The following is a 27,889-nucleotide window of genomic DNA, read 5'->3' on the forward strand; positions in this document are numbered from 1 at the left end:
TCTCTTCCTTGTTTTTATATTGTAAAAAATGCCACATTCAGGACAGAATCTTGTGCCTTATCCCTTGCATCCATCCTGTCCCAAACTCAGGAGTGTTTTATTTTTTTCTTCACAAACAGTTCCTCAGGTCTGCTCCCTCCTTGCCATCTCTACCTCGGCCCATTGGCATTCACTTCTCTTCTGGAAGTAGCTACTTCACCCTCTTAACTAGAGTCTCTGCCTTCGTCCTCCCCCTTTAATCTCTTCTCCACAATGTAGCGAGAGTCATCTTTTAAAAATATAACCTGAGAGTTTTAAGGGACTTACTCAAGACCACAAGATTCGTAAAGCCAAGATTTGATTTCCTTTGATGCTCCTCTTGGGGCTGGCTTTATGTAGGGGGTAGGAAGGAGCTAGATCATCTTAAGCTAAGTAAGATATGAACATTGCCAGAAATGCATGTTTGTATGTAACTGACAGCTCATCAATTTGTCTGATGTTGGTTTGTTTTTGTAGGTGCACGGGTTTCATATTCCAGAAGGTTGGAAAGTTGGCTGCAACAGCTGTGGGAGGTGGATTTTTTCTCCTTCAGGTCTGTATGTGAAATGTTCTCAGATGTTTGGAAATTCCACCTGCCCATTAAGGAATGTGGTGTGGGGAGTTGTAATACAGTCCTGGCTATGTCACACTAGACTAGCCTTTGCACTTGTTTTCATGTACTATTTTAAATGCTAGTGACCCTTTGAGTCAAATTTTATTCATTATACTAGTAAATGTTATTTGCCAGTCACATTTTATTTCCTCATTTGGGGACAGAAGTGCAAATTCCTTATCATAGCTCCCTTAAAAGAGTTTTTAAGACCAGCTGAATTATTAAGCAGATGTGATTTCAAAAATACAAGTGTGCTGTGATGATTTAGTCTCATATGCTAATATAGCTAGCTTTTACAGAGGGGACGTTGAGCATGTGATGAGAAATGGGAGCTAAGTGACAGTACAGTCAGATGTCGTCTGCTGTCTCCTTGACCCATAGTTTCAGAACCAGTGGTTGCCAGTTCTCTGAGACTGTTTAGGAGAGACTAACAAGCAAGACTTGGAAAAGGGAGCAGTTTCTCCAAAAACAAAAGAAAACTGACATTTGATTGTATTAGGTATACATTTCTTAGCTCTGCGGCATTGGTATTCAAATTTGGCTCCACATTGGAATCACCTAGGAGTTTTTAAAAGAGCCAATGTGTGCCACTCCTGACCCACAGTCTGATTTCATTGGAAAACTTAAAACTCCTGAGGTGATTCTGCTGTGCAGCGGTGCATAGAGCTGCTGTGCTGTGGGAGCCATAACTTGCTGAATCATGCCAGAGTCTCTGAATTCACAGCCGTTTGTCTCTTCCCACAGTTGGCAGCCCTCACTTTTGCAAGGTAAGTTCTGCATTAGCACCATAATTGGAGTGAGTTTTGCAGATAGGTCAGGTGAAAATCAAATGTATTGAAGAGGGAAGCTGGTAACTGGCTGTAGCTGGGTTGAGTGTGGTATTGCTACATGACAAATTCCCCCAAACCTAATGGCTTCAAATCATGATCACTTTATTCTCTGTCATGGTTACAGGAGTTTGGGGAGGGTTAAGGTAGGTCCTTGTGGATCAGAGTCTCATGTGCTTACAGGACAGATGATCAGAGGGTTGGGGTAGGTCTGGACTTGTGGGGCCTCTTTGTATCTCTGTCTGTGTTTGTCTTCCCTCCTCCTCTCCTTATTTCCCCCCTGTCCATAGTCTCAGTGCTCTTCCATGTGGTCCCTGTGTCAGTATAGGCTTCTTCACACTGCCGTGACCTCAGTTCTCCAGAAACTCTCCTTTGTTGCCCAAGCCTCTCACTTTTGTTGGCTGCTTCCCTGTGGGCTTGTTAGGTGCTGGCTCTGTTGCTGTACAGGTCAGACTCCCTGCAAGGTGGGGCCCCTCCTCACACCTCTCTCTCCTTCCCCTTGACCCTTCAGGTGGAAGTGCAGTAACAGCTCTATCCCTGTGGTTTCCTTTATATGCTGCCCCAAACTTCATAAACATTTTAATATTGCTTTGAAATGTCTTAATTTGAGTGTGTCCTCTGTTTCTTTTTGGGGCCCTGACAGAAATAATTGGTATTGAAAATGTCGCCAGAAAGGCACCTCAAAATGACATTTTGGTGTTGGATAATTCCAGTATTCAAGGCGTACAGGGACACTGCTTTGCTGCAAAGGTGAGGCATGGAGAATCTGTGGCAGGCACTCACGTTATCTGTCACCAGAGGAGTGAGAGCAAGAGGCAAGCATAATGTTGGGAGATCGGTTATATCACAAGTTATAGTTTGACATAGGGATCCAGTTTCCTTTTTTCCATACTGATAATTGAGCAGAATTTAGTGAGAAATTCTTCCCATTCCCAACATTTGCAGCATTGTCTCTTTCATATATCAGAACCCATGTATGTGTGGCTGTGACTCTGGTTTCTGTGTTCTGTTCCACTGGTCAACTTTCTATCTTTATGACAGTACTAAAGCTTAATATTTGGTAATGCAAATTCCTCCACCTTATTCTTCAGGAGTGTTGCAGCTACTTTTGTTTCTGCTCATTCATCTAAATTTTAGATCAGACTTGTCAGTTATTTTCAAAAATCCTGTTGAAATTTTTATCGGAATTGCATTGGAACGATGTAGATATCGCTTATGATATTGAGTATTCTATCTGTGAACATGGGTTTTCTCTCCAATTATTTAGGTCTTCTTTAATGCCTTTGAATAGACTTTTTATTATTTTTCCGTATAGATCTTGTACATCTGTGATTCAGTTTTATTACTGGATACCTTATAACTTTAGTTGCTCTTGTGGATGATACGATTTTTAAAACTATACATTCTGATTCATGCTAGTGTGTTGAAATACAGTTGATATTTTATGTTGCTCTTTCAGCCAGCCACCTTGTTAAAAAAGTCTCTTATTTCTGACTTGTCTGGGATTCTTTTGGGTTTTGTCTATAAAATCTTTTTATGCCATCTGTGAACAGTGAAATTTTTCCTTCACGTCTTTATGAATGTAGTTGCTTTTTCTTACCAAGCTGTAGATCATTTCCAGCACTTTTTGCAGCTTTCAGAGCCCAGCAGCAACGCTTGCCAGTTTTCAGTTTATTCGGCTCCCTCTACTTGTTGTGCTGCAATGGAAGTAGGATGTTGAGCTTTGTCAGTAGAGGGCGCTGGATGGACCTTGCAGCGGGAGAGGCCGCTTTTCCCAGTTCTGGTGTTGCTTTGCCCCTGCAGTACAGTCCCCCAGTAATGCCAAGGAGAGCAGGAAGTCACCTCGCAATCCTGGCCTGGGCCACCCAGGGGACTTCACCACCACCATTACTACTTTTGCACCCTTGTAAAAAATCAGTTTGTTCTAGTTGTCCACGTCCGTTTCTGTACTTTTTATTCTGTTCTGTTGGTCTGTGTGTGTGTCTCTTCTTCAGTATCACACACTGTCTTGACTACTGTAGCATTATAGTAAATCTTAAATCAGGTAGTGTGATTCCCCCAACTCTGTTCTTTTTCAGATTCATTTTGGTGATTCCAGATCCTTTGCCTTTCCATATAAATTTTAGAACCGGCTTATTTATTATCTATAAGAAATCCTACTGGGATTTGTGATTTTGGATTGCAGTAAATCTATAGATAATTTGGAGAGAACTGGGCATCATTTCTGTGTTGAGTATTCCATTCCATGTACATGATGTGTCTCTCCATTTATTTCGGTTGTCTTTGAGTTCTTTCTTCATCATTTTGTAGTTCTCAGTATACAGATCCTGTATGTTTTATTTGATTTGTACCTAATATTTAATTATTTTTTGCTCCCATTGTTGTAAATCATTTAAACATTTTTCATTTCCAGTTCAAATTGCTAGCATATAGAAATTCAGTTGGTTTTGTGTGAATTTGTATCCTGTGACCCTGCTAAACTCACTTTTTTAGTCTAGGAGTTTTTGTTTTTTGTTGAAGTCTATGAAACTTTCTATGTAGACAAAGATGTCTATGATTGGAGACAGTTTGACCTCTTCCTTGTGAATCAGGATGCCTCCTAATTCTTTTTCTTGCCTTGCTGTGCTGACTCTGAATTCACTTCTCATACGATATTTAATAGGAGTGGAGAGGGCGGACAGCTTTGCCTTGTTCCCTGCATTCATTCTTTCACCATTATGTACAGTGTTAGCTGCAGGGATTTTTATGTAGATGTTCTTTATCAAGTTGAGGAAGTTCCCCTCTATTCCTCTTTCTCTGAGACTTTTATCATGAATTTGTGTTGAATTTTGTCAGATGTTTCTTGAGTCCTGCCTTGAGGTTAGGCTAGGCAATACTGCAGGAAAAGCAGGAAACACGCCACCAGTTTGGTGGTGCTTTGAATTCTGGTCTTCTCCAATCTGAATGTCGCTGTTTTTATGTAAGAGCCTTCAAATAGCTAGTCCAGTTTTCAAAGGGAATGCTTCCAGTTTTTGCCCATTTAGTATGATATTGGCTGTGGATTTGTCATAGATAGCTCTTATTATTTTGAGATACGTCCCATCAATACCTAATTTATTGAGAGTTTTTAGCATGAAGGGTTGTTGAATTTTGTCAAAGGCCTTTTCTGCATCTATTGAGATAATCATGTGGTTTTTGTCTTTGGTTCTGTTTATATGCTGGATTATATTTATTGATTTGCGTCTATTGAACCAGCCTTGCATCCCCGGGATGAAGCCCACTTGATCATGGTGGATAAGCTTTTTGATGTGCTGCTGGATTTGGTTTGCCAGTATTTTATTGAGGATTTTTGCAGCAATGATCATCAAGGATATTGGTCTAAAATTCTCTTTTTTGGTTGTGTCTCTGCCCTGCTTTGGTATCAGGATGATGCTGGCCTCATAAAATGAGTTAGGGAGGATTCCCTCTTTTTCTTTTGTTTGGAATAGTTTCAGAAGGAATGCTACCAGTTCCTTCTTGTACCTCTGGTAGAATTTGGCTGTGAATCCATCTGGTCCTGGACTCTTTTTGGTTGGTAAGCTATTGATTATTGCCACAATTTCAGATCCTGTTATTGTTCTCTTCAGAGATTCAACTTCTTCCTGGTTTAGTCTTGGGAGAGTGTATGTGTCAAGGAATTTATCCATTTCTTCTAGATTTTCTAGTTTATTTGCGTAGAGGTGTTTGTAGTATTCTCTGATGGTAGTTTGTATTTCTGTGGGATCGGTGGTGATATCCCCTTTATCATTTTTTATTGTGTCTGTTTGATTCTTCTCTCTTTTCTTCTTTATTAGTCTTGCTAGCGGTCTATCAATTTTGTTGATCCTTTCAAAAAACCAGCCCCTGGATTCATTAATTTTTTGAAGGGTTTTTGTGTCTCTATTTCCTTCAGTTCTGCTCTGATTTTAGTTATTTCTTGCCTTCTGCTAGCTTTTGAATGTGTTTGCTCTTGCTTTTCTAGTTCTTTTAATTGTGAAAACAGGCACAAGACAGGGATGCCCTCTCTCACCACTCCTATTCAACATAGTGTTGGAAGTTCTGGCCAGGGCAATTAGGCAGGAGAAGGAAATAAAGGGTATTCAGTTAGGAAAAGAGGAAGTCAAATTGTTCCTGTTTGCAGATGACATCGTTGTATATCTAGAAAACCCCATCGTCTCAGCCCAAAATCTCCTTAAGCTGATAAGCAACTTCAGCAAAGTCTCAGGATACAAAATCAATGTACAAAAATCACAAGCATTCTTATACACCAATAACAGACAAACAGAGAGCCAAATCATGAGTGAACTCCCATGCACAATTGCTTCAAAGAGAATAAAATATTTAGGAATCCAACTTACAAGGGACGTGAAGGACCTCTTCAAGGAGAACTACAAACCACTGCTCAATGAAATAAAAGAGGATACAAACAAATGGAAGAACATTCCATGTTCATGGGTAGGAAGAATCAGTATCATGAAAATGGCCATATTGCCCAAGGTAATTTATAGATTCAATGCTATCCCCATCAAGCTACCAATGACTTTCTTCACAGAATTGGAAAAAACTACTTTAAAGTTCATATGGAACCAAAAAAGAGCCCGCATCACCAAGTCAATCCTAAGCCAAAAGAACAAAGCTGGAGGCATCATGCTACCTGACTTCAAACTATACTACAAGGCTACAGTAACCAAAACAGCATGGTACTGGTACCAAAACAGAGATATAGATCAATGGAACAGAACAGAGCCCTCAGAAATAACGCCGTGTATCTACAACTATCTGATCTTTGACAAACCTGAGAAAAACAAGCAATGGGGAAAGGATCCCCTATTTAATAAATGGTGCTGGGAAAACTGGTTAGCCATATGTAGAAAGCTGAATCTGGATCCCTTGCTTACAGCTTATAAAAAATTAATTCAAGATGGATTAAAGACTTAAACGTTAGACCTAAAAGCATAAAAACCCTAGAAGAAAACCTAGGCATTACCATTCAGGACATAGGCGTGGGCAAGGACTTCATGTCTAAAACACTAAAAGCAATGGCAACAAAAGCCAAAATTGACAAATGGGATCTAATTAAACTAAAGAGCTTCTGCACAGCAAAAGAAACTACCATCAGAGTGAACAGGCAACCTACAAAATGGGAGAAAATTTTCACAACCTATTCATCTGACAAAGGGCTAATATCCAGAATCTACAATGAACTCAAACAAATTTACAAGAAAAAACCAAACAACCCCATCAAAAAGTGGGGAAAGGGTATGAACAGACATTTCTCAAAAGAAGACATTTATGCAGCCAAAAGACACATGAAAAAATGCTCATCATCACTGGCCATCAGAGAAATGCAAATCAAAACCACAATGAGATACCATCTCACACCAGTTAGAATGGCGATCATTAAAAAGTCAGGAAACAACAGGTGCTGGAGAGGATGTGGAGAAATAGGAACACTTTTACACTGTTGGTGGGACTGTAAACTAGTTCAACCATTGTGGAAGTCAGTGTGGCGATTCGTCAGGGATCTAGAACTAGAAATACCATTTGACCCAGCCATCCCATTACTGGGTATATACCGAAAGGACTATAAATCATGCTGCTATAAAGACACATGCACACGTATGTTTATAGCGGCACTATTCACAATAGCAAAGACTTGGAACCAACCCAAATGTCCAACAATGATAGACTGGATTAAGACAATGTGGCACATATACACCATGGAATACTATGCAGCCATAAAAAATGATGAGTTCATGTCCTTTGTAGGGACATGGATGAAATTGGAAATCATCATTCTCAGTAAACTATCGCAAGGACAAAAAACCAAACACCGCATGTTCTCACTCATAGACGGGAATTGAACAATGAGAACACATGGACACAGGAAGGGGAACATCACACTCTGGGGACTGTTGTGGGGTGGGGGGAGGGGTGAGGGATAGCATTAGGAGATATACCTAATGCTAAATGACGAGTTAATGGGTGCAGCACACCAGCATGGCACATGTATACATATGTAACTAACCTGCACATTGTGCACATGTACCCTAAAACTTAAAGTATAATAATAATAATAAAAAAGAAAAAATACAAAAAAACAAATAGCTAGTCCATGTATTCTCTCAGTTTAATAGCAGGATTTTGTGGGATAAACAGGGTGGAGTAAATGAACCAGAGCCTCCTTTTAGATACAAATGTTGATACTCAACTATGTGGTTGCTGTAAGTAATTTGTTCTTTTTTAGTACTAAGTAATATTCTATTGTGTAAATATGATACAATTTGTTTATCCATTCATGTGTTGATAGACTTTTGTGTATTTCCAGTTATAGACTCATAAGTAAAGGTACTATGGCTTGATTACTTGTGAGGTTGAACTTTTTCCTTTTCGTGGACACTTTCCTCTGAATTGCCCTTACCCATTTTTAGTGAATTTTCTTTCTTACTGATCTCTATAAGAAGTTCACTTTTTTGAGTATCAATGTTTTGTTTATGATACACATCACAAGTATTTTCTCTAGCCTGTTTGGGTGACTGGTGGTGCCATTAGCTAAAATAGGGCCTAGAGGAAGAGCAACAATGCAGGAGGAGACTCTAGCAAGGTGAAGACTTTTAGTTTCAGATATTTTGAGATATCCAGGTAGATATGACTTGCCAAAAATTTGGTAGAGAGAAGTGATATTGATAGGGCATTGATTGGTTGGCTATAGTCATTCTCGTCATTCCTAGGATGATATTAATCCATCATCAAAAAACTACATGCTTGAATCAGATTTACACTGAGTTTTAGTGTTTGTGCCTGTTGTTTTTATCAAGGGAAATAGGTATATGCTGTAGGTGTCTTTGGATGTGGTTCTCTTAATACCCCTTTATAAGAAGTTGCTCATGAGAAATCTCTGTGGGGCCAGATGCTAGATTTCTTCCTGTTAAGCAACAATAATAACTGCCTGAATGCTTTGCTCTGTTCACGTTGTCAGGAAACTGACACTCATGGGCACATTGTCAGAGTCATTCTCTGGAAACATTTGTATTGGCTCTAAGGTCCATTTCTTCACCCTACATCTTGATCCCCCACCTTGATTTTCATCTTATGTAACTCTTTGTAAAAGGGTTGTAAGAGTATAAATAATTTAAAAGAATTGCCAGTAGTTATTTCTAGTGCCAGGCATATGGCTTTGCATATAGGGGGGATGCTGAGTGGATGTCATCATGATACAAAGAATCAAATGGCAGATGTCTCCAAAAATGGAAAGTCAGAGGGTTTCAAGAGTCTACTTCAGGATTTATCCTGACTAAAAGAAATAACAAATCTGTTTCTCATTTCTTGTTGTCATTATTGTTGATACTGTAGCTTGCAAATCATACTGGGTACATCAAAGTTGACTGGCAACGAGTGGAGAAGGACATGAAGAAAGCCAAAGAGCAGCTGAAGATCCGTAAGAGCAATCAGATACCTACTGAGGTCAGGAGCAAAGCTGAGGAGGTGAGACTTGCATTGTTCATGTGTAGTGTGTGAACAGTGCAGACAAAAACAGGGCTTAACCCTATTGCACCATATCTCAGTGATGGACAGGGCTTAAGCATTACAAAGAACTTAGAGTAATGAGACAAAACTAACTTGGAATATCATCACTTCAGAACATTTTTAAAAGCTGGATAATTAAGTGTTTGGTGACCTTTGTCTGTGCACATTTGTGGAGTGATTATCCCTTTAACCAGTTCTTGTAGGAATGTGGGGCATCATAGTAGGTGGGAAGGATATATGGCCAGTATAATTATTTTGAGTCCCATTTTGTTGCTATACACGCGTATCTCTGAAACATTCATACTCTACTTGTTCTGCATATAACTAGTGGAAATGTCACAAGTATTCAACTCCACTGTATATCATCAAAATAGCCATAGATGATATGTTAAATAAGTGGATGTGGCTGTGTTGCAATAAAACTTTATTTAAAAACAGGTTCAGATTGGATTTGGCCCATGGGCTGTAGTTTGCTAACCCCTGATCTTGTTCATTAAAGCCAAGTTAGATTATAACCTGGCACTGCAGGGACAGGAGAAGTCCTTCCTTTTTAAAAGGATATTTTTTGCTGCTGCTTTATTACCTTTAGAAATATGTCAGATGTTGCAAATAAATAAGTACACTGAACTGGGGAGAAATAAACAAGGATCAGGGTGTCAAGAAGATAGCTGGTACTTTCTGTAGCCTGGAGTGATGAGAGATTCTCCCATTAGCTCACTCTAGCCTCACAGGGAAAACAGACAGATTGAGTGCAGGGGAGGAGAAATACCCTGTGTGCACCTCAGGCTTCTCATGTTGTGAGTGGCTCTTCGTGCTGGTGATTGGCAAGTGGCTGGTCAAAGCTGGTGCCTTTACCCGGAGTGGGAAGCTGGCAGAGGTGGGTATCTACAGGAGCCCAGAGCCCAGATGGTTTCTCTTTCTTTTCTTCCGTCTCTCCTCAAAGTTAGGAAAGTTACATTTTTTATTTCATGAAAACTTTATTATTCAAATGTTTATAAAAAATAATGCATGGCTGGGCACAGTGACTCACCACAGTGAGTAAAAAAAAATTTTGTAAGAGAGGTCTCACTCTGTCGCCCAGGCTGGAGTGCAGTGGCACAGTCATGGCTCACTGTTGCCTCAACCAAGCGATCCTCTGACCTCAGCCTTCTGAGTAGCTGGGTCTATAGGTGTGTACCACCATACCTGGTGAAGTTTTAAATTTTTTGGAGAGACAGGGTCTCCCTGTGTCGTCCTGGCTGGTCTCAAACTTCTGGGCTCAAGCAGTATTCCCACCTCGGCCTCCCAAAGTGCTGGCATTACAGGTGTGAGCCACGGCACCTTGCTGAAAACTTTTAAAATAATACTGGAAGTGTATATAATAAAAAGCATAAAGTTAATATTTGATTAGAAGCAACTGTTGACTCACACAGGGAGTTTGTTATAAAGTAACCAGATAATTTGGAATTGAGTTCATTGTCACAGGCCCTGGGGATGTAGTGGCTAGTTTTCCTACTCATAGAGCCGGTGGATTTGAGAAACAGGATGAAGATTTAGTTCAGTATTTAGCAACAAGATGACTTCAGTGAGAACAGTTTAGTGGAGTTGAAAGCCAAATTAGCAAGTTGAAGAAAGAGTAGTAAAAATAATAAACGAAACCAATTTTCTCAGGAAGTTGTATGATTTTTTTTCTTTACCCCAATGGCAGATGACAAAAGTGCTTCATTTAAGGAAATGTAGAGGTCCAGGAGAGTTGGAGGAGGAGTGGAAATGAGGCAGGAAGACATAGGCATAGTTGGAGTAAGGGCTTACTGGACGGTTAGAAGACAGTGGTCCTAGGAGGATGGGGTGGTAGTGTGAAAAATGTTAGGGGAATGTCAGGGTGTGAGTAGCTTAGGTGGTTTGGGGATGGAAGTCACTGTACTTGAGTTCAAGAAATGATCAGGCCAGGATGTTGGATGTCTTGTTCATATGAACACTTTCTAAGGTGGTGATCACACTTAGGAGAAAGAGGAAGTCTGAGCCACTTACCAAAATTGTCTCTGAAATTGGAAGGGTGGGGAGTGGTCAGGAGATTGGTAGAGCACAGACTAAGGAGCCATAAAGAGTGTCTGAATGTATGCACTGAGTCTCAGATGACCGGGAGCTATTCCAGGAGGGTAGAGGGGAGGTGGGAAGCTCTGGGAACTTAAGGAAATAAGAACATCACCTGTTAATCATCTTAGATGTGGTGAAGTGTGAGAATGAGAATTTATAGCATCTACCTGGGAGCAGGTTTCAGAGGGGAATGCATGGATGGAGAGATTTAGGGGAGAGACTTCAGGAAATGAGAAGCCTCTATTGGAGGGTAGATGCCAAAGAGGTTGGAAGGAGCAAAATTGGAAACAGAATTGCCTCTGTAACCAGTTTATTTAGTGCAGCTTTACTCTTTCCCCATAACTGTCCCCATGAACTCTCCTTCTTTGTCCTTGATTCAAAGAGCCATTGTCTCTACCTCCTGATGTGCATCCTCCTTCCCATCAGGCTCCCTCTAGTCTTATTCTCCCCACACCAGCCAGTAGTCATTTTCATATGTAAGTCTATTTAATTATTATTAAATAGACTATTAAGGTAAGTCCATTGCCCTTTGGGTAAAGTGCAAATTACGTAACCGATGAGGGGATTGACATTGTTAAGACTGGCATAGGTATAATAGAGATGATTCTTAATATTATTAACATCCTTAGCAAAACAACCCATTGTACTATCTTCTGTTTTCAGGTGGTGTCATTTGTGAAGAAGAATGTTCTAGTGACTGGGGGATTTTTCGGAGGCTTTCTGCTTGGCATGGCATCCTAAGGAAGATGACCTCATGTTCATTGTTCCTGGTTTTTTCCAGCCAGCAGCCTCTACACTCCATCATAGGACATCGAGTCCCTCCTCCTCTTCTCCCATGCCTTCCTCCCTGCCATGGCAAATCCAAGTGGCTTCTATAAGCATCTGCTGGTACAAGTTAATGTGGCACCATGAGCTTGATGGTGGCAGAAGAGACAATAGTCCTTAGCTCTCCTCCCAGTACACCCCCTACTTGGCCAGTCTGTAGGCTAACAAGAAGGTTCCTTTACCCCCATGCAAGACACTTACGAGAACACATTGCAAGATGGCTGACCGTGGAGGATGAGTGGATCCTGAAAGGTTGTCCCAAACTGTTGATTTGGAAAAGAAATAAGCACATAGATAACCTTATTGTGTGCTGCATGGAAAGGAACTGAATACATTTGCCTTTAAGCATGAAAGATTTTGGTATCTTGGTGTCTACTTTCTTTTTTAGTTGGTTTTACATTACAGAAAGAGCTATTTAAATGTGTTATAATTATGCCGACAAAATTGGCAGCATAATTACTATAATTGAAAAATCTGATATTGTCCAGGAATGTTTTCTGCCGTACAGGATAATGTATCTCATGGCTGTTTCCAAAGGGTTTATTTATTGTAAAACAAGTGATTTAGGTGGGAAAGGGAAGATTTTGGATTTTTATTTTGTAGAAAAGGTTTTAAGCTTTGAAATGTGAATGAAGTATTCTTATCAAAACATTAGGGGTGGCCATAACTCCTCTGTGCCACTTCTACTATTTTTTTTAATCTAGGTAGTATGAAATACAACATTTAAACCGGAATTTTAAAGAAGTAGCTTTCCAGGGATTCAGAATTAAGAAAGATAGTGATAGGACATGAGAAATAAATTTCCATCAAGTGTAATCTACCGTCTCATGATGACCACAACCCCGAGAATTATTCTTTAAAAGCTTACACACACACACACACACGCACACACGCACACACAGAATCTTAGCACATTTTGCTGTAGTGGCATGTTACCATGTCTACAGTCCGTACTAGAGTATCAGTCAGCTTTCAGAGGGCAAGACTTCTGTCTTCACCATTATACTCACAGGGCCTAGCACTTAATAGGTGCTGAGTATTTGTTGAATATATGAATAATGACTTTATAGAAAGAAAACTCACTATTAAAGGTTAGTTTTACTCAGAATTGTTAATCTTGGAGATGATCTCGTGAAATATGAGTGTGTTTCTAAGGCCATACATTTAAAAATGTTTGCATTTTAACCCGTCTTGAGAATGATGTATTGAATTTGAAAATCAAAACTACCAGTGGATGTGTGGAACTTTACAGAAAACACCTATTTGTGTTTTTCTCCTTACATTTAAGGAAACATAAGCCATTTTGCTTGCAATATGTATGAATCATCTCAAAACCATAATGGTATGAGCCTCTTTGCTGCATATTTTTCTATAAGAACTTATTTTTTTTTTCACTTTTTATTATGGACGCTTTCAGGAATATATACAAGTAGAGAATATAGTACAATAATCCCCCCATGTATCTATCACTCACTTATAACAATCATCAAATTATAGCTCTGCTGGTTTTTACCAATTATTGTGAAACAAATATCAAAATGTCATTTTATCATATTTCAGTATGTATCTCTAAAAGGTAAGAATTATTTCTAAATATCATAAATATAATACCTCATCATATCAAACATTAACAGTAATTACATAATATCCAAAATCTGATCAGTGTTCAAAATTTCGTCTCAAGTGTTTTACATTTAGTTTGTTTGAATCAAAATTCATGCAAGGTTCACATCGTATTTGCATGATTTGGATAAGTCTCTTAACCTTATAGATCCTCCTCTTTTTTTTTTGCTTGCTATATATTTATATCTATATATATATTGATATAGATATATGTAGTGACATTGAGCCATCTGTTTCCTTGTTTCCTGCTTCCCCACACTCTGCCTCTCCTGACATCTGGGTCTCTGGGTTATGCCATATATGGTGATAGTGGCTGCAGCCACTTTACCTGTGTGACTTACCCACAGCAATGGGATGGTAACAGCAAAGCTAACCAAAGTGCTCTGTGCCCCTTTGGGTTACATGTGGGGAGACTGGCCACCCAATGCCTCTCCAGTGGGGTAGGGGTTGTCTTTTGGTGCATCTGTTTTTCCTGTGATTATTGGTGAGGGCAGCAAAGATTAGCAGGTGGTTCTAAACTACCTTGAGTAGGTTGTAATAAATAGTCTGGCCTCAAACTGTATTCTGATTGTCTGAATTAAGATCTGTAGGTAGGTCCCTCCTGAAGTTTTTTCCCAGCTGGCTGCCTCTAGGACTGTGAGGGTCATGGTTGAGGTCAGTATTGCAGGTTGGCCTCATCCTGCTAGTATGAGAACGGCTGTGAGTTCTGCCCACTGTGTGAGGCCACTGTGACCACTTGGGATTGTGCAGAACTGGCATGGAGGTTGAACACGCACAGCTGCACACCTTGTTTTCAGTTTAGCTGAATCATCAGTGAAGTAGGCTCAGGCATTTAGGGGTACCTGTGAATCAAGGCCCTATTGTGCCAGCAGTTTTGTTTCAGGTGGTGAAGTGGGAGTTAAGGTTTCCCCCAAAAGAACAGCTGCCACTCCTGCATGCAAAACCGAGATGATTCAAGGACCAGGCAGCTCCACCTTTCAGTGCACTACTTACGTTTGACTGGAGAGGCCTGCTTAGCTAGGCACGTATTTTCTCCAGTAGCAGAGTCCAATGACGCTCTGGACTTCCTAATTAGTGGTGGTGGGGCGGAAGTTTTTCCTTGGGAAGAGCGTTGTCGCTGTATATGGTCAGCAGAAACGACTTGGAATGTGTTCGGGGTTTCATCGCCCCCTTGTGGCAGCGACGTGGTAACACCGCACTCAAGGCTTCCAAGTTGTCAACCAATAGGATGGCATCTACGTAGTGAAGGCTTCCCTTCCCTTGCCCTGCAGCGTGCTGGACAGTGTTCCGGCTCAGGGACCCCTTCTGTCCCCTTCCTGGCTACTATGGGTCCGCCCTGCGTCCTCACCACTTTGAGCCACCCTTTGACCCAGCGTCTCTCCCGCAATGGGACCTGGTGGGATGGGGACTTGGAGCATGCTACAGGAGAGGTAGAACTTTTGAGTCTCTTCTTCCCAAGGTTCTCCCCAGAGTCGGAGAGCAGAGATGGATCCAGGGGCACTTTCTGGCCGCTGACTGCTCGGGCTAAACAGATGGAGTCCAATGTTTCAGTCTTCCCCAAGGATGTGTATCCTCATTGCTGACAGGGGAGCTGGGTGCGGGGAGAGATGTGGTGGTGGGGACCCTTGCCTGAGCAGCCCATTGTCATGAGTGTTATTGCCATTGTGATAATATGTTAGCATGACTCTCCTCCCAAATGGCCGCTTGTTTGCTGCAATCTCCCGCCACTCAGCCTCCAGACATTGATTAACAGGACAGTGGGGTTCTTGACTCCCCTACCACTGGGGTGACAGTCCTTGCTACTGGATCTGGGCAGTTACTGTCTCATGGATGCTGGCAGAAGACGATTCAAGTTGGCGGACTAGATTCTACAAGGAATGATCTCTTGCATAATTCTAGCCAACATGCTCTTGGGGTGGGTGCTTCTGGTTTTGGAAAGCAGAGTTACTGTGTAGTTAACTATTGTAAGAATAGTCTCTCCATCATTCTTTTGTTTCACAGTTGTCAGAAAGATGGACATAACTAATGGTTGGGCTCTTATTTGGAACCTCTACTTTTGTACAGTTTGGGAATCTCTGCTTGAAAAGATGGTATACTGATGGATTTGAAATTTCTGAGTATCATCAATGTTTCATGATCTCAATTTCTTCTCAGAGGGAAGCTCACAGCCAGTTTTGGACCCCAGAGAAAAATGTGGTGCCCTCTGCTCCCTCTACCAAGTTATCAGCTTCATTTCTTTGTCATGAAATCCAGTATGATTTCTCGGAAATCAGGCCCAGAACTAAAATACATTTTCTGCCCAATTCTCTAAGAGGTCACACTAACATCTGAGTAATTGGGCAGAAAACCTATTTTAGTTCTGAGCTTGATTTTTCTAGAAGTCATATGGTATAGCTTATATTTCTGATGCTTGCATTCTTTTTAAGGGATCATGAATCTTAATACTTTTTTTTAAAAAGAAAACAGTGTCGCACTTTTTCACATTTTTATAAAGCTTTAAAGTCAGTTTACTGACTTGTCAAAACTGTCTACCTTTTTAAATTTTAAAATGGTAAGAAATGACATTCCTGAGAGCAGTGGTTTTCATCCTTGCTTGCACTTGGGAATCACCTGTGAAATTTTAAAAACTACTAATGCCTGGCTCTCATCCTAGAGATTCTGATTTCACTGGTCTGGAGTGCTGTTCAGGCATCCTGAGGTTTTAAAGTGTCTTAGCTTTTTCTAATGAGCAGCAGAGACTGAGAACCACTGAAGTACACAGTTGGAAGCTGGTGCTGAAAAAATTAAGTTTTGCTGTTAACTCCTTAAGAGGGCTTTAAAGCCTTTTATATTAAGTGCCATACAACTTCAGATGCCTTCTGAATACTGAACACAAGTGTAATATTATAGTTCATTAAATGTCTTAGGAATCGTGTGGAGTGAATGCAAGGAAAGGAGTGACAAGGTATCACCCACAAATGACTTACCCATTACGAAGGGAAAACTACCTTTCTAGCTAAAAGGTCTGTCAGTCACTAACCAAGTGATTAAACTTAGCATCACTAACAGCCAACTTAACAGGGTTTTTTTTTTTGGTTTCTAAAATGGGAGATCATAGTTTTCACCTTCCTAGAGTTCTTTCCTTAAGACTGAGATTCAGTGTTCATGTAAATGTTAAGCCTTCTATGATGTCATAATAATACCTAAGAATAAGAAGAGTTAAATTAATGTCTTCAAATAGATTTGTTGACTTAAACTGACACAATCCTTTAAAAGGAGGAACTGATTTGAACCTTTCAAAACTGAAAGTAGTATACTGATACAGTTTGGATCCACTGAATGTCATGTTGAACTGTATTCTCTAATGGAGGTGGATCCTGGTGAGAGGTGATTGGATCATGGGGGCGGGTTTCTCATGGATGGTTTAGCACCATCCCCTCTTGGTACTTTACTCATGATAGTGAGTTCTCATGAGATCTGGTAATTTAAAAGTGTGTGGCACTTCACCCCTCACTCTCTCTTGCTCCTGCTTTGGCCATGTGGAGTGCTCACTCCCCTTTTGCCTTCTGCCATGGCTGTAAGTTTCCTGAAGCGTCCCCAGAAGCCCATCAGATACTAGTGCCATGCTTCCTGTACAGCCCATGGAACTGTGAGCCAACTAAACCTCTTTTATTTATAAATTACCCAGTCTCAGGCACTTTTTATAGCAATGCAACAATGGACTAATACATATACTTTAGCATAAAAACATTTAAAAGAGTCTGAAACTGGAGTAGTTAACTCAGTAAAAATAACTTGGCAATAAAACACAGAAAAACAATCTATTTGATCATGTAGTGATTCCTAATGTAAATCCTAGTACAACTGTCAACTGATAATTTTAAATGTAATTTAGATTTGTAGATGGTATAACATTAAAGTTGTATAATGTTTTATTGTTTTATTATTAACACAAGACTTCATTTAAATTTCATGGGGATTTAGCTCTGTCACTCTGGTTTGTGGACCAAACGTCTCTAAGGCAGCATTTCTTTAAGTCTCTCTGGAGAGCATTCACACACAGAGATGCTGTCGGCAAAACAGGTTCACTTAGGTTTTTTGAAAGCTCTGAAGTCTGACAGGAAATTAACTTGTGTACTTGTATGCAACCTAGCATTCCCCAAACTTACCTGACCAGAGAGGCCTTTTTTTTTTTTTCCTTCCGGTTACAGCAATTCCTAGAAACACTTTGAGTAATGCTGCTTTAAAGAAAACAGTTGGTCTCAAATAATCATGGTATTTTAACATCAGGGACCTAGCAGAAATTGTTCCTGCTTTTAGTCATCTTTTTTTTTTTTTTAGAGGACGGGCTTTGGTGGTTCAAGCAACCATTTGAGGAAAGCAAATGGCCTGTTGCATGCTGCCTCCTCCTACTTCCTAAAGTGACTGACAACTGTCAACAGGCTTCATTCAGCAGCTTTGTATTAATGTTGTCTGGATCCTCTGTAACAGATTTTTATTATCAGGATATAAAGAATAGATAAACCAACTAAGTTTGAATTATCTTGCTGCCTACCTGACTTCCAATGAAAATTTTTTCTTCAGTTCCTTCATGATAAATTAAGGATCATTAAGCATTACAAGAATCATTTCTATGCCTTTCCTACCTGGTTAGTCGCTGCGGTGGGGATGCAAAAGCAGAAAGAAATGCTCTTACTGGCATCTGGAAAGACACTTTTTGCTCTGCATTTTTGGAAGTACAAAAGGTAATGAGTTAGTTTAAAGGAAACTTTGAATTAGTTTAGCATGTAATCTATAAAAGGTATCAAAATTGGCTCACGCCTGTAATCCCAGCACTTTGGGAGGCCGAGGTGGGCAGATCACGAGGTCAGGAGTTCAAGACCAGCCTGACCAACATGGTGAAACCCTGTCTACTAAAAACACAAAAATTAGCCAGGCGTGGTGGTGCATGCCTATAATCCCAGCTACTCGGGAGGCTGAGGCAGGAGAATTGTGTGAACCCGGCAGGCAGAGATTGCGGTGGGCCGAGATCGCACCATTGCACTGTAGCCTGGGTGACAGAGTGAGACTCCATTTCAAAAAAAAAAAAAAAAAGCCGTCAAAATTGTGATGCTGGAAGTGAGTCCTTTCACCTAACATACCTCATATGACTTAAATTTGATGAATGGCACTAGTGGCTTGAACTTCAAGAGAATTCATTAATACTCTATATCTAATAGTCTTAAAATACATTTAGTACAAAACCCAAATTTTTCTCTTAAACAGGTTTATTTTAGCAGCTCAGTATATTACATTCTACATATTTGTCTTTTAATGTGTTTATATTTCTGCCTGTTCTGCATAGATGGCATATTCATTAACTTTTCTAGCTGACTTTTTCATTTGCTATTTGCTGCTACCTGGCCTGAAGAAAGTCAGGAGGATAAAAAAAATTCATTTGGTGGAAACATGGAGCAGCACTTCAGCAGAACTTAACTATGATGCAGACTTCAGTGTTAGGTTTTCTTCCTCTTCTTTTTCAAATCCTGAACAGACGACAGATCTTCCCTTGGGATACTGAGCACAACACTTACGCAGTTCTTGGATGACAGCCTGACACTTTGATTCCATGTAGCTGTTGGCTGAAAAACATACAGGCAGATTCTAGTCATGATCTCATAGGACTAAGGTACAGGGAGGTTTAGATCAGTGCTTCCCACCCCTTTTCACTTTCAGTACCTATGGAACTGGAAGAAAGAAGATATACCAAAGTCCACTGAATTCTTTCTAATTTAGAGACCTGTCGACAGGTTCGTTAGGAAGAAAAGTACGATTTACAAAGTGGTCGAAAGCTATTTTAATATATAATTTCCTTTAAGGTTAATAGCATGTATGCACCTTTTTCTAGGACATTGGTTTTTAACATCATTTTTATTACTGGTCACTAATTTGATGATTTAGGAAAATGCACATACACCACACATTATTTTGCATACAGTTTAAGCTGATTGTTGGACCTCCCCTACTAAGGCTGTGCATCAGGAATTGGCAAACTGCAGCCTTAGGGTCAAATTCAGCCGGTTTTTACAGCTGGGAGCTAAGAATGGATTTTAGATTTTTAAAGGGTTGTAAACACACAACACATATACAATATATACAACAAAGCCTTTGGCCTCCAAAGCCTAAAATATTACTTGTTTGGCCTTTTTCATAAAACATTTGCAGATCCCTACTATACATAAACACTAAGTTAAGGAGGACCTGACCTAAAGGCTCTAGGTCAGCTGCTGTTAATGAGTCCCCCAGTACTAAAATGGGGTACATGGTAGTTAGCTCAGGATAGGAAAGACAATTCTGATTAGAAAGGCAGTATAGCAAGGTGGGTAACAGTCCAGATTTTGGAGCTAGACCAAGGGCGGGGTTCGGTGGGGTGTTCAAATTCCCACCATACCTCTTACTAGCTATGTGACCCTAGTCAAATTACATAACTTCTGTGTCTGTTTTCCCCTTTATGAAATGGGGGTCATAGTAGCATCTACCTCATGGATGAAAGGCTTAATATGTATAAAGTCCTTATAATGGTGCTTGTCATCTTTTAGTCTTTCCAGTTCTCAATCCTTCCACACTGTGCCAAGGGGGTGTCACCAGCTCTTTTTAACTTATTTTTTCCCTTAGCCATGGGTTATTTCAAACAAGGTAAGGATTTATTTGGGAGAAGGAATTAAATGCAAAAAACTTTTTCCTTTTCCTTAAAGTTGGAGGGAAGAAGTTTGACTAAAATGGCATTATTATACATCCAGATTTTAATCTAAAAGATTTTATAAAATATTGCTAACATCAAAAAATGAAAAGTCCAAGAATGAAAGCTAAAAGTCCAAGGAAATACACAAACAAAGGATTTCTTTGGTGGTGAATCTTTGGGGGAATTCTGAACATTTTTCCTTCATACCTTTCTATATTTTCATGACCATGCATCTCCATCTATTACTTTACTAGTGGGGAAAACTTATTAAAATTTTTTCAAATTCAGATAGCCTTATAGTTTTTTCTATTTGCTCTTCTGGCAACAGTCATTCACTGATTAGAAAACTAAAATCCTCTAACATTTGGTCAAACTTAGCAGCTGGACAAATGGACAAATCACCTCAAATATGCTTTAGTCGACATTCACTTCTGCCTTTAAGAGTTAGTTGATGACTTTGGCAGCCTGCATTCCAATTGTTATTCCAACCCCACCTCTTCCAGATTGCTTTTAAAAAGTGAATTGTCAGCTGCAGTGAAGTATAACCAACCAATTTAAAACTAGCCTTTTAGTAAAAAACAACAACAACAACAACAAAATCCCTTTTCCTTAGCTAATTTTCAACTCTGGCTGTGCATTAAAATCACCTGGTTAGTTTTCTAGACTGATTCCCAGCCAGACCCTAGCCCTAGGAAGTCTGAATTGTTCTAGGTAAGTTTTTAAAGATCTCCAGGTGATGCTAATCACCTGGAGTGACAACCCCTAGCTTTGATCACATTACTTTTTATTTTCTGCATCTTTGATGATACAATGAAGAGAATCTTCAGGATAATTACATATATGTTACATTCTTAAAAAACAGTTAATACAGATAAAAGAATAATTGGTCTCTTATAGTTAGTTCACAGTGGAAAAATATTTTTAAAGCATTTTACAATATACTACCTTGTAAACATTTCTGTATCTCACAGGCTTGCTTCTGGCACGGATCCTTCTGCGGCATATCCAGAAAACTAAAACAAGAAAAATGATTTTTATTTTCCTTTTTTCCATAAAGACTTTAAAGCCCCTCTACGTGGAATTTTCTTCTGAGACAAGCAGTATGCCCTTACAATTGCTGGAAAATAATTAGACTAAAAATACTCTTCCCAAACATAGGATGAATCAACTGTATTTTTATAATATCCATTTCATTAGGCTTGGAAGATATAAATAGCTTTACATGGAAAAAAAACCTTGAATTCAATAAACTCTTTTTGAATACTGTAAACCAACGTTAGGCTAGAGGAGCCGACGGCGCAGCCTGGCTCTATCATTCGCAGAAGAAACCCTTGATAAATGATTAAACTCCTTGAGCTTTTTTTATTACTCATATATAAAATGGGAATCATACCTACCTCAAAGCATTGACAGGAGGATTAAATGTGATAAAGTATATAAAGTACATACAATAGTGCCTGGAAAGGACTCAATACATGGTAGCTATTATTCCCAAGACTTTCTTTTTTAAAGTAAAACCTCACTTTTAATGTATATAAACTGTTATAACTACTTTAACTCAGGAAATTCTTTACAAGTAGTAAATGTTTTCCTAGGAATCAGCAATATTTGGTGTTATTACTTCCTGAGAAAGGTGCCAGTTAAGCAGCTAAAATGGTTTTTCTTGAAGTTCTTATAGAAACCAGCTTATTTAAAATATCTGTAATCAGAGAATGAATTCAAGAGCCCACAATTTTGATCAGCAACTTCCAGTAATTTGAAGACACGATTTCAGATAGAAAAAAGGCCCACAAGCCTTTGTAGCTAATTTCATCAATGCATATCTCTTTTCAGAGCCCTCTAAATACTCAGTAGATCCAAATTAGGTCAGTACTGGGATGGGAAACACTGGAGCAAAACCTAGGATATTTACAGGATGGGAGAAGGAAAGGCAGGTGAATTGCTGCAGGGCAAATAAGCGACAAATAGATGTTGATGCTGCTAGGAGCTGCTCTCTTCTCTCTAAATCAGTACCAAGTCCTTGGTGATCAGGGCATCTGTTCTGTAGAAGGTGCTGACTTTTGTGGGATTCATCAGATCCCAGGTCCAGCCGATGATGTCCATTAAGGGTTCTATGGCAATTTCCAAAGGAGTCAATTTCAAGTTACGGATCCTGACTAAGTGCTTTTGTTGACTTGCTTTCTGCCTATGTAACCTCTCTCTGCAGTTTCACTTGCAGTATTCTTCATGACCCTTGCTAAACTTCTGTTTCTTGAGCAGTTTTTCAACCCACTCCCTCCCCCCAGGCCCAAGGGTGGGTGCACTGCAGTAGTGGATGAAGTGATTGCCAAATACTGAACAGAACAAAGGAGCATATCTTCGTAGAATCCCAGCACCTGGAAAAAAAAATCATTAAAATCACCACAACTGAATAGAGCCAAAACAAAGAGGGGGAGGACAGAGGAGAAATAGAAATACATACCAGGTTAGTCATCAGGCAAAAGCTTAAGCAACAGCTCCTGTACTCCCCTGACCTGTCAGAAAAAGAAAAGTTTATGGAGTACTCTGTTACGAGAGTCCCAATACAATGGAAAATAATTAAGCAACATGTGTACCATTAAATGATGCTGTATCTGCCACAAGCGAGAGTTGTTATCCATGTAGCGCTCCTCCGGGTAGAGTTGCCACATGAGAGGTAGCTGGGAGGTAAGAAGGTGACTTGGCCTAGCTGCGTCACCTAAGGGAACCTGAATTTGCTGGACTCGTGCCCTTAGGAAACTCGTCTCCTAATGGAAAGGAATGATCAAAAATAAAACCAAAGACTTCAGAATATTGAGACTGGAATAGAAACCAAGTTACTTGAAAGCAAAATCAAAGAAATAAGCAAAATGTAAACAGTTACCTCTTCCACGACGGCCACCCACGTGCGCTGGTATTCGTCGCGGTAGATACCCTCTTGGTGAACCCAGAGGTGATCGGGTGGAGCCCCCACATCCTCTCCTGCCATTCTGGGCTTTGGGTTCCAATTCTAGCCCTGCTTTTCTCCACCTAAGCCTGCAGCACCCGCGCACAGGACACAGGTGTGACTTTTTGGGTTTGAATGAACTCACCAGTAAGCAAGGTGATCTGGTACTAGCAACCACTAACCAGAACCAAACCTCATATGTCTATTTGCACAACCTAAATAGAACCAAGGACATCTGAAGCTTTCTGCAAGACAACTAAAGTGACACTCAGGCAGAGCCTCAGGTAGTGCTGCTGACTGCAAAGCGCTCAAGAATTTGGCTAGGTGAGGAGTTCTGTGGAAATGTAGGACTAGCACTACAGGAAGCTGGGCAGTGGTCTCACACATACTGCATTCACAGGCAGTGTCTGGCAAAATGTAGTTAGCAATAGAATATGCAAAGAGCGTGCCTAAGGACACACTTATTTTGGCAGGAAGGCAGTATAACAGACACATGCATGTCATATTCCCCAGGTAAAAGCCACTTCCAAGCAGTTTCCATTTTAAAAGGTAAGATTCTGAAGGACATATATGCATGTCTTTCAGAGTTGAAATTGAAAGTTTGTTTTAAGGGCAAATGTTCTATTTATCAGTTTACTAAGAAAGTTCACAAATAGCGGATGGGCATTTCCAGAAGGGGATTTTCTTGTTAGGAAAAGTAAGCTAGCTTCATTGAATTTCTGAGCTGCAAGAGACTTTGGGGATCATGCTGATTTGGAGCTGAGTGAGTGCAAATGAAAGTTATCCATCTAGGTCCTTGTTTTATTTTAATAATTCTGCAGGATGTTACAGGAGCCCATTTTTCCATAGAGGACTAGGTTTAAATTTTGACTTCCTAAGCCAGAAGACCAGAAGCACATTTGAGAGGTGAAAGGAAGCATACCTCCCAAAGCATTTGAGTGGTAGGGCAAACTCTATAACGATCCTCTGCCCAAGCCCCAGATCTCATTTCAGGACCTCACAATAACTTGATGTGCATTTTGCATGAGTGAATCTTCTAGACCTTACTCAGAGCATCATAGCGCAGTTGTACTGTATTTCTACCTTTGGCCAGAGTATAGATACAGCACTGGGGGAGCTGCCCCGCAAAACAAAGACCTCCTATTCTCATTAGGTGGGAAAAGAAATGCAGCGTGGGAGGGTGGTTGTTAAGAGTCCTCAAAGTGAGACTGTCGAGAGCAACCAGATGCTTCACCCATTATACCCTGAGTGCATCTGACTCTGAGCCTGGTGTAAGCTCCTGTCTTAGTTTTCATACATATGTGCTCTCTCATTTCAAACTCGTCTAAACTTTCTCCTTAACCAAATCCTGATATCTCTCAATGGCAACACCACCATTCCTGATCCTGCAGACTCAAAAATTATGAGTTATCTTGGATTTCTTCCTCTTATTCAGCTGCTACATTCTATATGTCACCAATTCCAGCAGGCACTACAACTACCACTGCAGTTGAGACCAACTTTCCCCAAATACCAGGCTCATTTCTAGCTCCATACCCTTGCTCTTGCTTTCCACTTGCCTAAAATGCCTCCCTGGGCCTCTCTGCCTATCTTAGTGCTATTATAGCAGAGTCCAGGTGCCTGTCTCCTCTATGAAAACTTTAGAAAATTCTTGTCTCTTTTGACTACTGTAGCATTTATATTTAAACAAAATCACCTTACACATTTGCTTTGCTTATTTCACAAGTCCTGTCTTCCCTAAAGCACAGTATTGTATTCTGCTCAATAGCAGGAATGATACAGTTCTGGGCACCCCAAGTCTCAGGTACTGGTCAAGCAATGTTTCTGTGAACAGGTGTATATGTATGGTGGGTAGGGAAGGGAAACAAAGGAACGCCACAGTGGTTGTCATGATTGGCTATGTATACGTGGGTAGAGATTGATTCTCTAGGCATAAGCCTCTGGCTATATATAATTTTTTTTCCAAAGCCCCCCTTTTTTTCCCATTTGCAGATACAGTTGTTTTGCCTCTCCTCCTTCCCAGAGCTTTGGAAAAGAGAAATACAAATAAAAACCTGGTAAATACTAATGTCAAAATAAAATATATTAAATTCGGATTTCAAGCACAAAAGACTTAAGTGTGGCCAATAACTGTTTTAAAAAAGTGGAACCATGTGTTAAGGGTTTCAGGACCATCTCAACTTCATAGATAAGTCCTAGCAACAACCAACATGTTGACATTTAAATTTGTTTTGAATGGAAAACAAAATTGCATTGGTTATACTGACGTTAAAAGGAAATAATGCCAGTGGAATAGAGGGCAAAGAGTTTGGAGATGATGGTCTGAGTTACTGAGTCACTACAAAGAGGGCTATGAGTCACTACAAAATATTCTCAGAAGAAAGGCAGTGTGATGTGCTGCTGTGACCCAAAGGTCAACATGCTGGGCATCAGCGGGATGAGCCTGGGAACCACCTCTCAGCACAGTATCCTGGAATTGTGTGTGCTAGCATTCAGAGGGCATGCAGGCCCAGAGAAAGACAACTGCAGTGATCAAGGGACAGAGAAGTCACCATATGAGCATGAACAAAGTCCTCAGCAGAGAAATGCAAAGGCTGAGGGAGAGGGATTCAGATCAAAGCCTATAATATCACAGGTTTTATGAGTGGAAAAATGTGATTCTTAGAAAACTTGCTCCCAACATTTTCCTTGGTCAAATAAGTTTGGGAATCTTGGAGAGTCATAAAGCACATTAGTGTAGTAACTGTTCTGGCAAGTTATGCAGTAAAGAAACTTTATGTTAACATTTCCCAAATTTATTTGACTAGAGAACATTTTATTTGCACATGATACTTGTTTACAAAATTCAGGACTTCTCGAACTAAGACGAATCTTTTAAAACCTCAACATAGACTTAGGTACAAGGTGCAATACAATACATGGAATATAAACTTGTGCAACTCAACTCAAGGAATACTGCCAGCTGCAAATACAAATGAATTCCAAAAATGTTTAGATAACTGCATAACTTTATCATCCACTAGAAGAGATTGTCCCCATGAGGGTCACCTTGATTTCGGGGCCAGAGAGCACACTGGCCAAGACAGACAATTTCTTAGTAAGGCATTTTGTAAATTAGGTTTTAAATGGATGACATATAAGATAGAAGGGCTTCCTTAGGTAGTAATCTAAGTAAAACTATCATTTTTCCTTTACAGAATAAATTCTTTTGTGTCTTTTTAAAAAAAAGTATAGTTTGCTTTAATTGCCAGGTTGATGAACAGTTTTTAAACATTGATCAGTTGAATACACTTATTTTATTAGAAGTCAATTAATAAACTCGTCCAATTACAATGAGTGAAATTACCAAGAACACAGGCCCAGGCCTGTGTATGAGTCCTGAGTCTGTCACTTACTAGCTTTGTAACCTTGGACAAGTTAACGTCTCTCCACCTCAGTTTCCTGAGGTGTAAAATGAGAATTAAAGAACATATTAATCATGATAGTCTTTATTTAGCATTTCCTATATGTTTACATATATTGACTCATTTAATTTTCACAATCTTCACAGGGCGCTATGAGGTGGGCAGAATTATTATCATCCCCACTTAAACGTGAGGAAAAGTAAGGCACAGAGAAGTTAGGTAACTTGCTCAAGGTCACACAGTGGGGAAGTTGTTGAGCTTGACTCCAAATGGGGCAGTTTACATGTACCAGGCATATAAATGCTTAGTATCTAGCATATAATAAGCTTGCCATAAATGTTAATAATTTTGTTCTACTCCAATTAAATGCCTGGAGCTGTAAAAGGCAGCCATGAACATTAGAAAAGTTAGTGAACCTCATTCTGGAATATGAGATTGACTACCGCCGAAAACAAAAGGTATTTTTCTTCTTGAAAGTGCCTAAAGGCACTATATCCCATCACCAAATGTTAATATCATAATAATAAGAACAACCGTTCCTGCTCCATCAGGACGGGGCATACTAGCCACAAACAGTAACTGAAAATAACATATGATATAAAATTGAAACAAGAGAAAATTTAGACAGGTCCAATGTAACTGCACACGAAAATTTTCCAACCTTCATCATGATCAAATTAATTATAGAAAGATGTGCCATGTGATCCTTACAGATCGTTAGGTAAAAACGGAGGCTGCTGGCGTGCACATTACAGATCGTTGCACTGGATGGGGACCCTATGTGTGGGGACACTTGGGTTGGAACTGACTTGGGAGAAAAGAGCAAAGCATCAACACTTCAAGTAGCACCTTGGGAATGTTCCCTTTCCAGTACTGCCATACCTGCCTGGCTTAAAAACTACACAAAGTAGAAAACCAAATCAAAGACACGAACACGGACGGGCTGTGGAGGCGGCACGGCATATATTGTGCTTTGATTTAGAATCGCTTTCAAAATCCACGTGTGATTCCTAGACTTGTGAGTTGGAAGATCTGTACTTTTATCCTTGGCACGTTTGACATACCTCGAAATAAAAATTACTTTTACATATATTTTTACTGTCTGATATCGAGACAAGGAGACCCGAGGAAACTTGCATTCTGGATACCTAATGTGATACATCCGAACTTGAATAAAAACTGAAGTTCTCCATTTCCCCTTCCCTGTATCCAACAAATAGCTACCTAAAAGCCTTTGTAGAAAGTAGCAGCAGCCAAGCTTAAGAGTGATACTTTTTCAGATACAGTATAACACTGTTTCTGCAAAAGGTTACTCACATGAATATAATGTTTCTT

General features: G+C 39.9%; 3 protein-coding genes across 4 annotated transcripts in view; 1 reads left to right on the forward strand and 2 right to left on the reverse strand.

Moving 5' to 3' along the window:
* FUNDC2 (FUN14 domain containing 2) overlaps positions 1–12,236 on the forward strand; it is a 31,650-nt gene extending 19,414 nt beyond the window's left edge. The window contains exons 3-5 of the mRNA XM_002832321.6: positions 496–571; positions 8,809–8,940; positions 11,722–12,236. Of these exons, the coding sequence (XP_002832367.2) occupies positions 496–571; positions 8,809–8,940; positions 11,722–11,799 (286 nt within the window). The 3' untranslated portion in view covers positions 11,800–12,236. The remainder of the gene's footprint in view (positions 1–495; positions 572–8,808; positions 8,941–11,721) is intronic.
* Positions 12,237–18,734: 6,498 nt separating this feature from the next.
* Positions 18,735–21,213, reverse strand: CMC4 (C-X9-C motif containing 4). The gene is made up of 2 exons (XM_024240789.3): positions 21,152–21,213; positions 18,735–19,106 (listed from the first exon to the last, which is right to left on the reverse strand). Exons 1-2 carry the CDS (start codon positions 21,207–21,209, stop codon positions 18,961–18,963), a joined length of 204 nt encoding a protein of 67 aa, XP_024096557.1. The 5' UTR covers positions 21,210–21,213; the 3' UTR covers positions 18,735–18,960.
* Positions 21,157–27,873, reverse strand: MTCP1 (mature T cell proliferation 1). Of its 2 annotated transcripts, none has more exons than XM_054545279.2 (4): positions 23,088–27,873; positions 22,801–22,971; positions 22,668–22,719; positions 21,157–21,219 (listed from the first exon to the last, which is right to left on the reverse strand). In XM_054545279.2, exons 1-3 carry the CDS (start codon positions 23,190–23,192, stop codon positions 22,672–22,674), a joined length of 324 nt encoding a protein of 107 aa, XP_054401254.1. In that variant the 5' UTR covers positions 23,193–27,873; the 3' UTR covers positions 21,157–21,219; positions 22,668–22,671. The 2 variants fall into 2 exon arrangements, with proteins under 2 accessions (XP_054401254.1, XP_009233718.1); XM_009235443.4 differs by lacking the exon at positions 21,157–21,219 and adding an exon at positions 22,396–22,581.
* Positions 27,874–27,889: the final 16 nt, after the last annotated feature.

Source organism: Pongo abelii, chromosome X (assembly GCF_028885655.2).
Source record: "Pongo abelii isolate AG06213 chromosome X, NHGRI_mPonAbe1-v2.0_pri, whole genome shotgun sequence".
Taxonomy (NCBI): domain Eukaryota; kingdom Metazoa; phylum Chordata; class Mammalia; order Primates; family Hominidae; genus Pongo; species Pongo abelii.

Coding starts and splice junctions, on each gene's coding strand:
- MTCP1 (XM_054545279.2), bottom strand. CDS start 23,192: ATGGCAGGAGAGGATGTGGGGGCTCCACCCGATCACCTCTGGGTTCAC. Junction 22,972..23,087: donor GGGTGGCCGTCGTGGAAGAG/GTAACTGTTTAC, acceptor CCTTTCCATTAG/GAGACGAGTTTCCTAAGGGC. Junction 22,720..22,800: donor AGATACAGCATCATTTAATG/GTACACATGTTG, acceptor TTTTTCTGACAG/GTCAGGGGAGTACAGGAGCT.
- CMC4 (XM_024240789.3), bottom strand. CDS start 21,209: ATGCCGCAGAAGGATCCGTGCCAGAAGCAAGCCTGTGAGATACAGAAA. Junction 19,107..21,151: donor GATACAGAAATGTTTACAAG/GTAGTATATTGT, acceptor TATGTTTTTCAG/CCAACAGCTACATGGAATCA.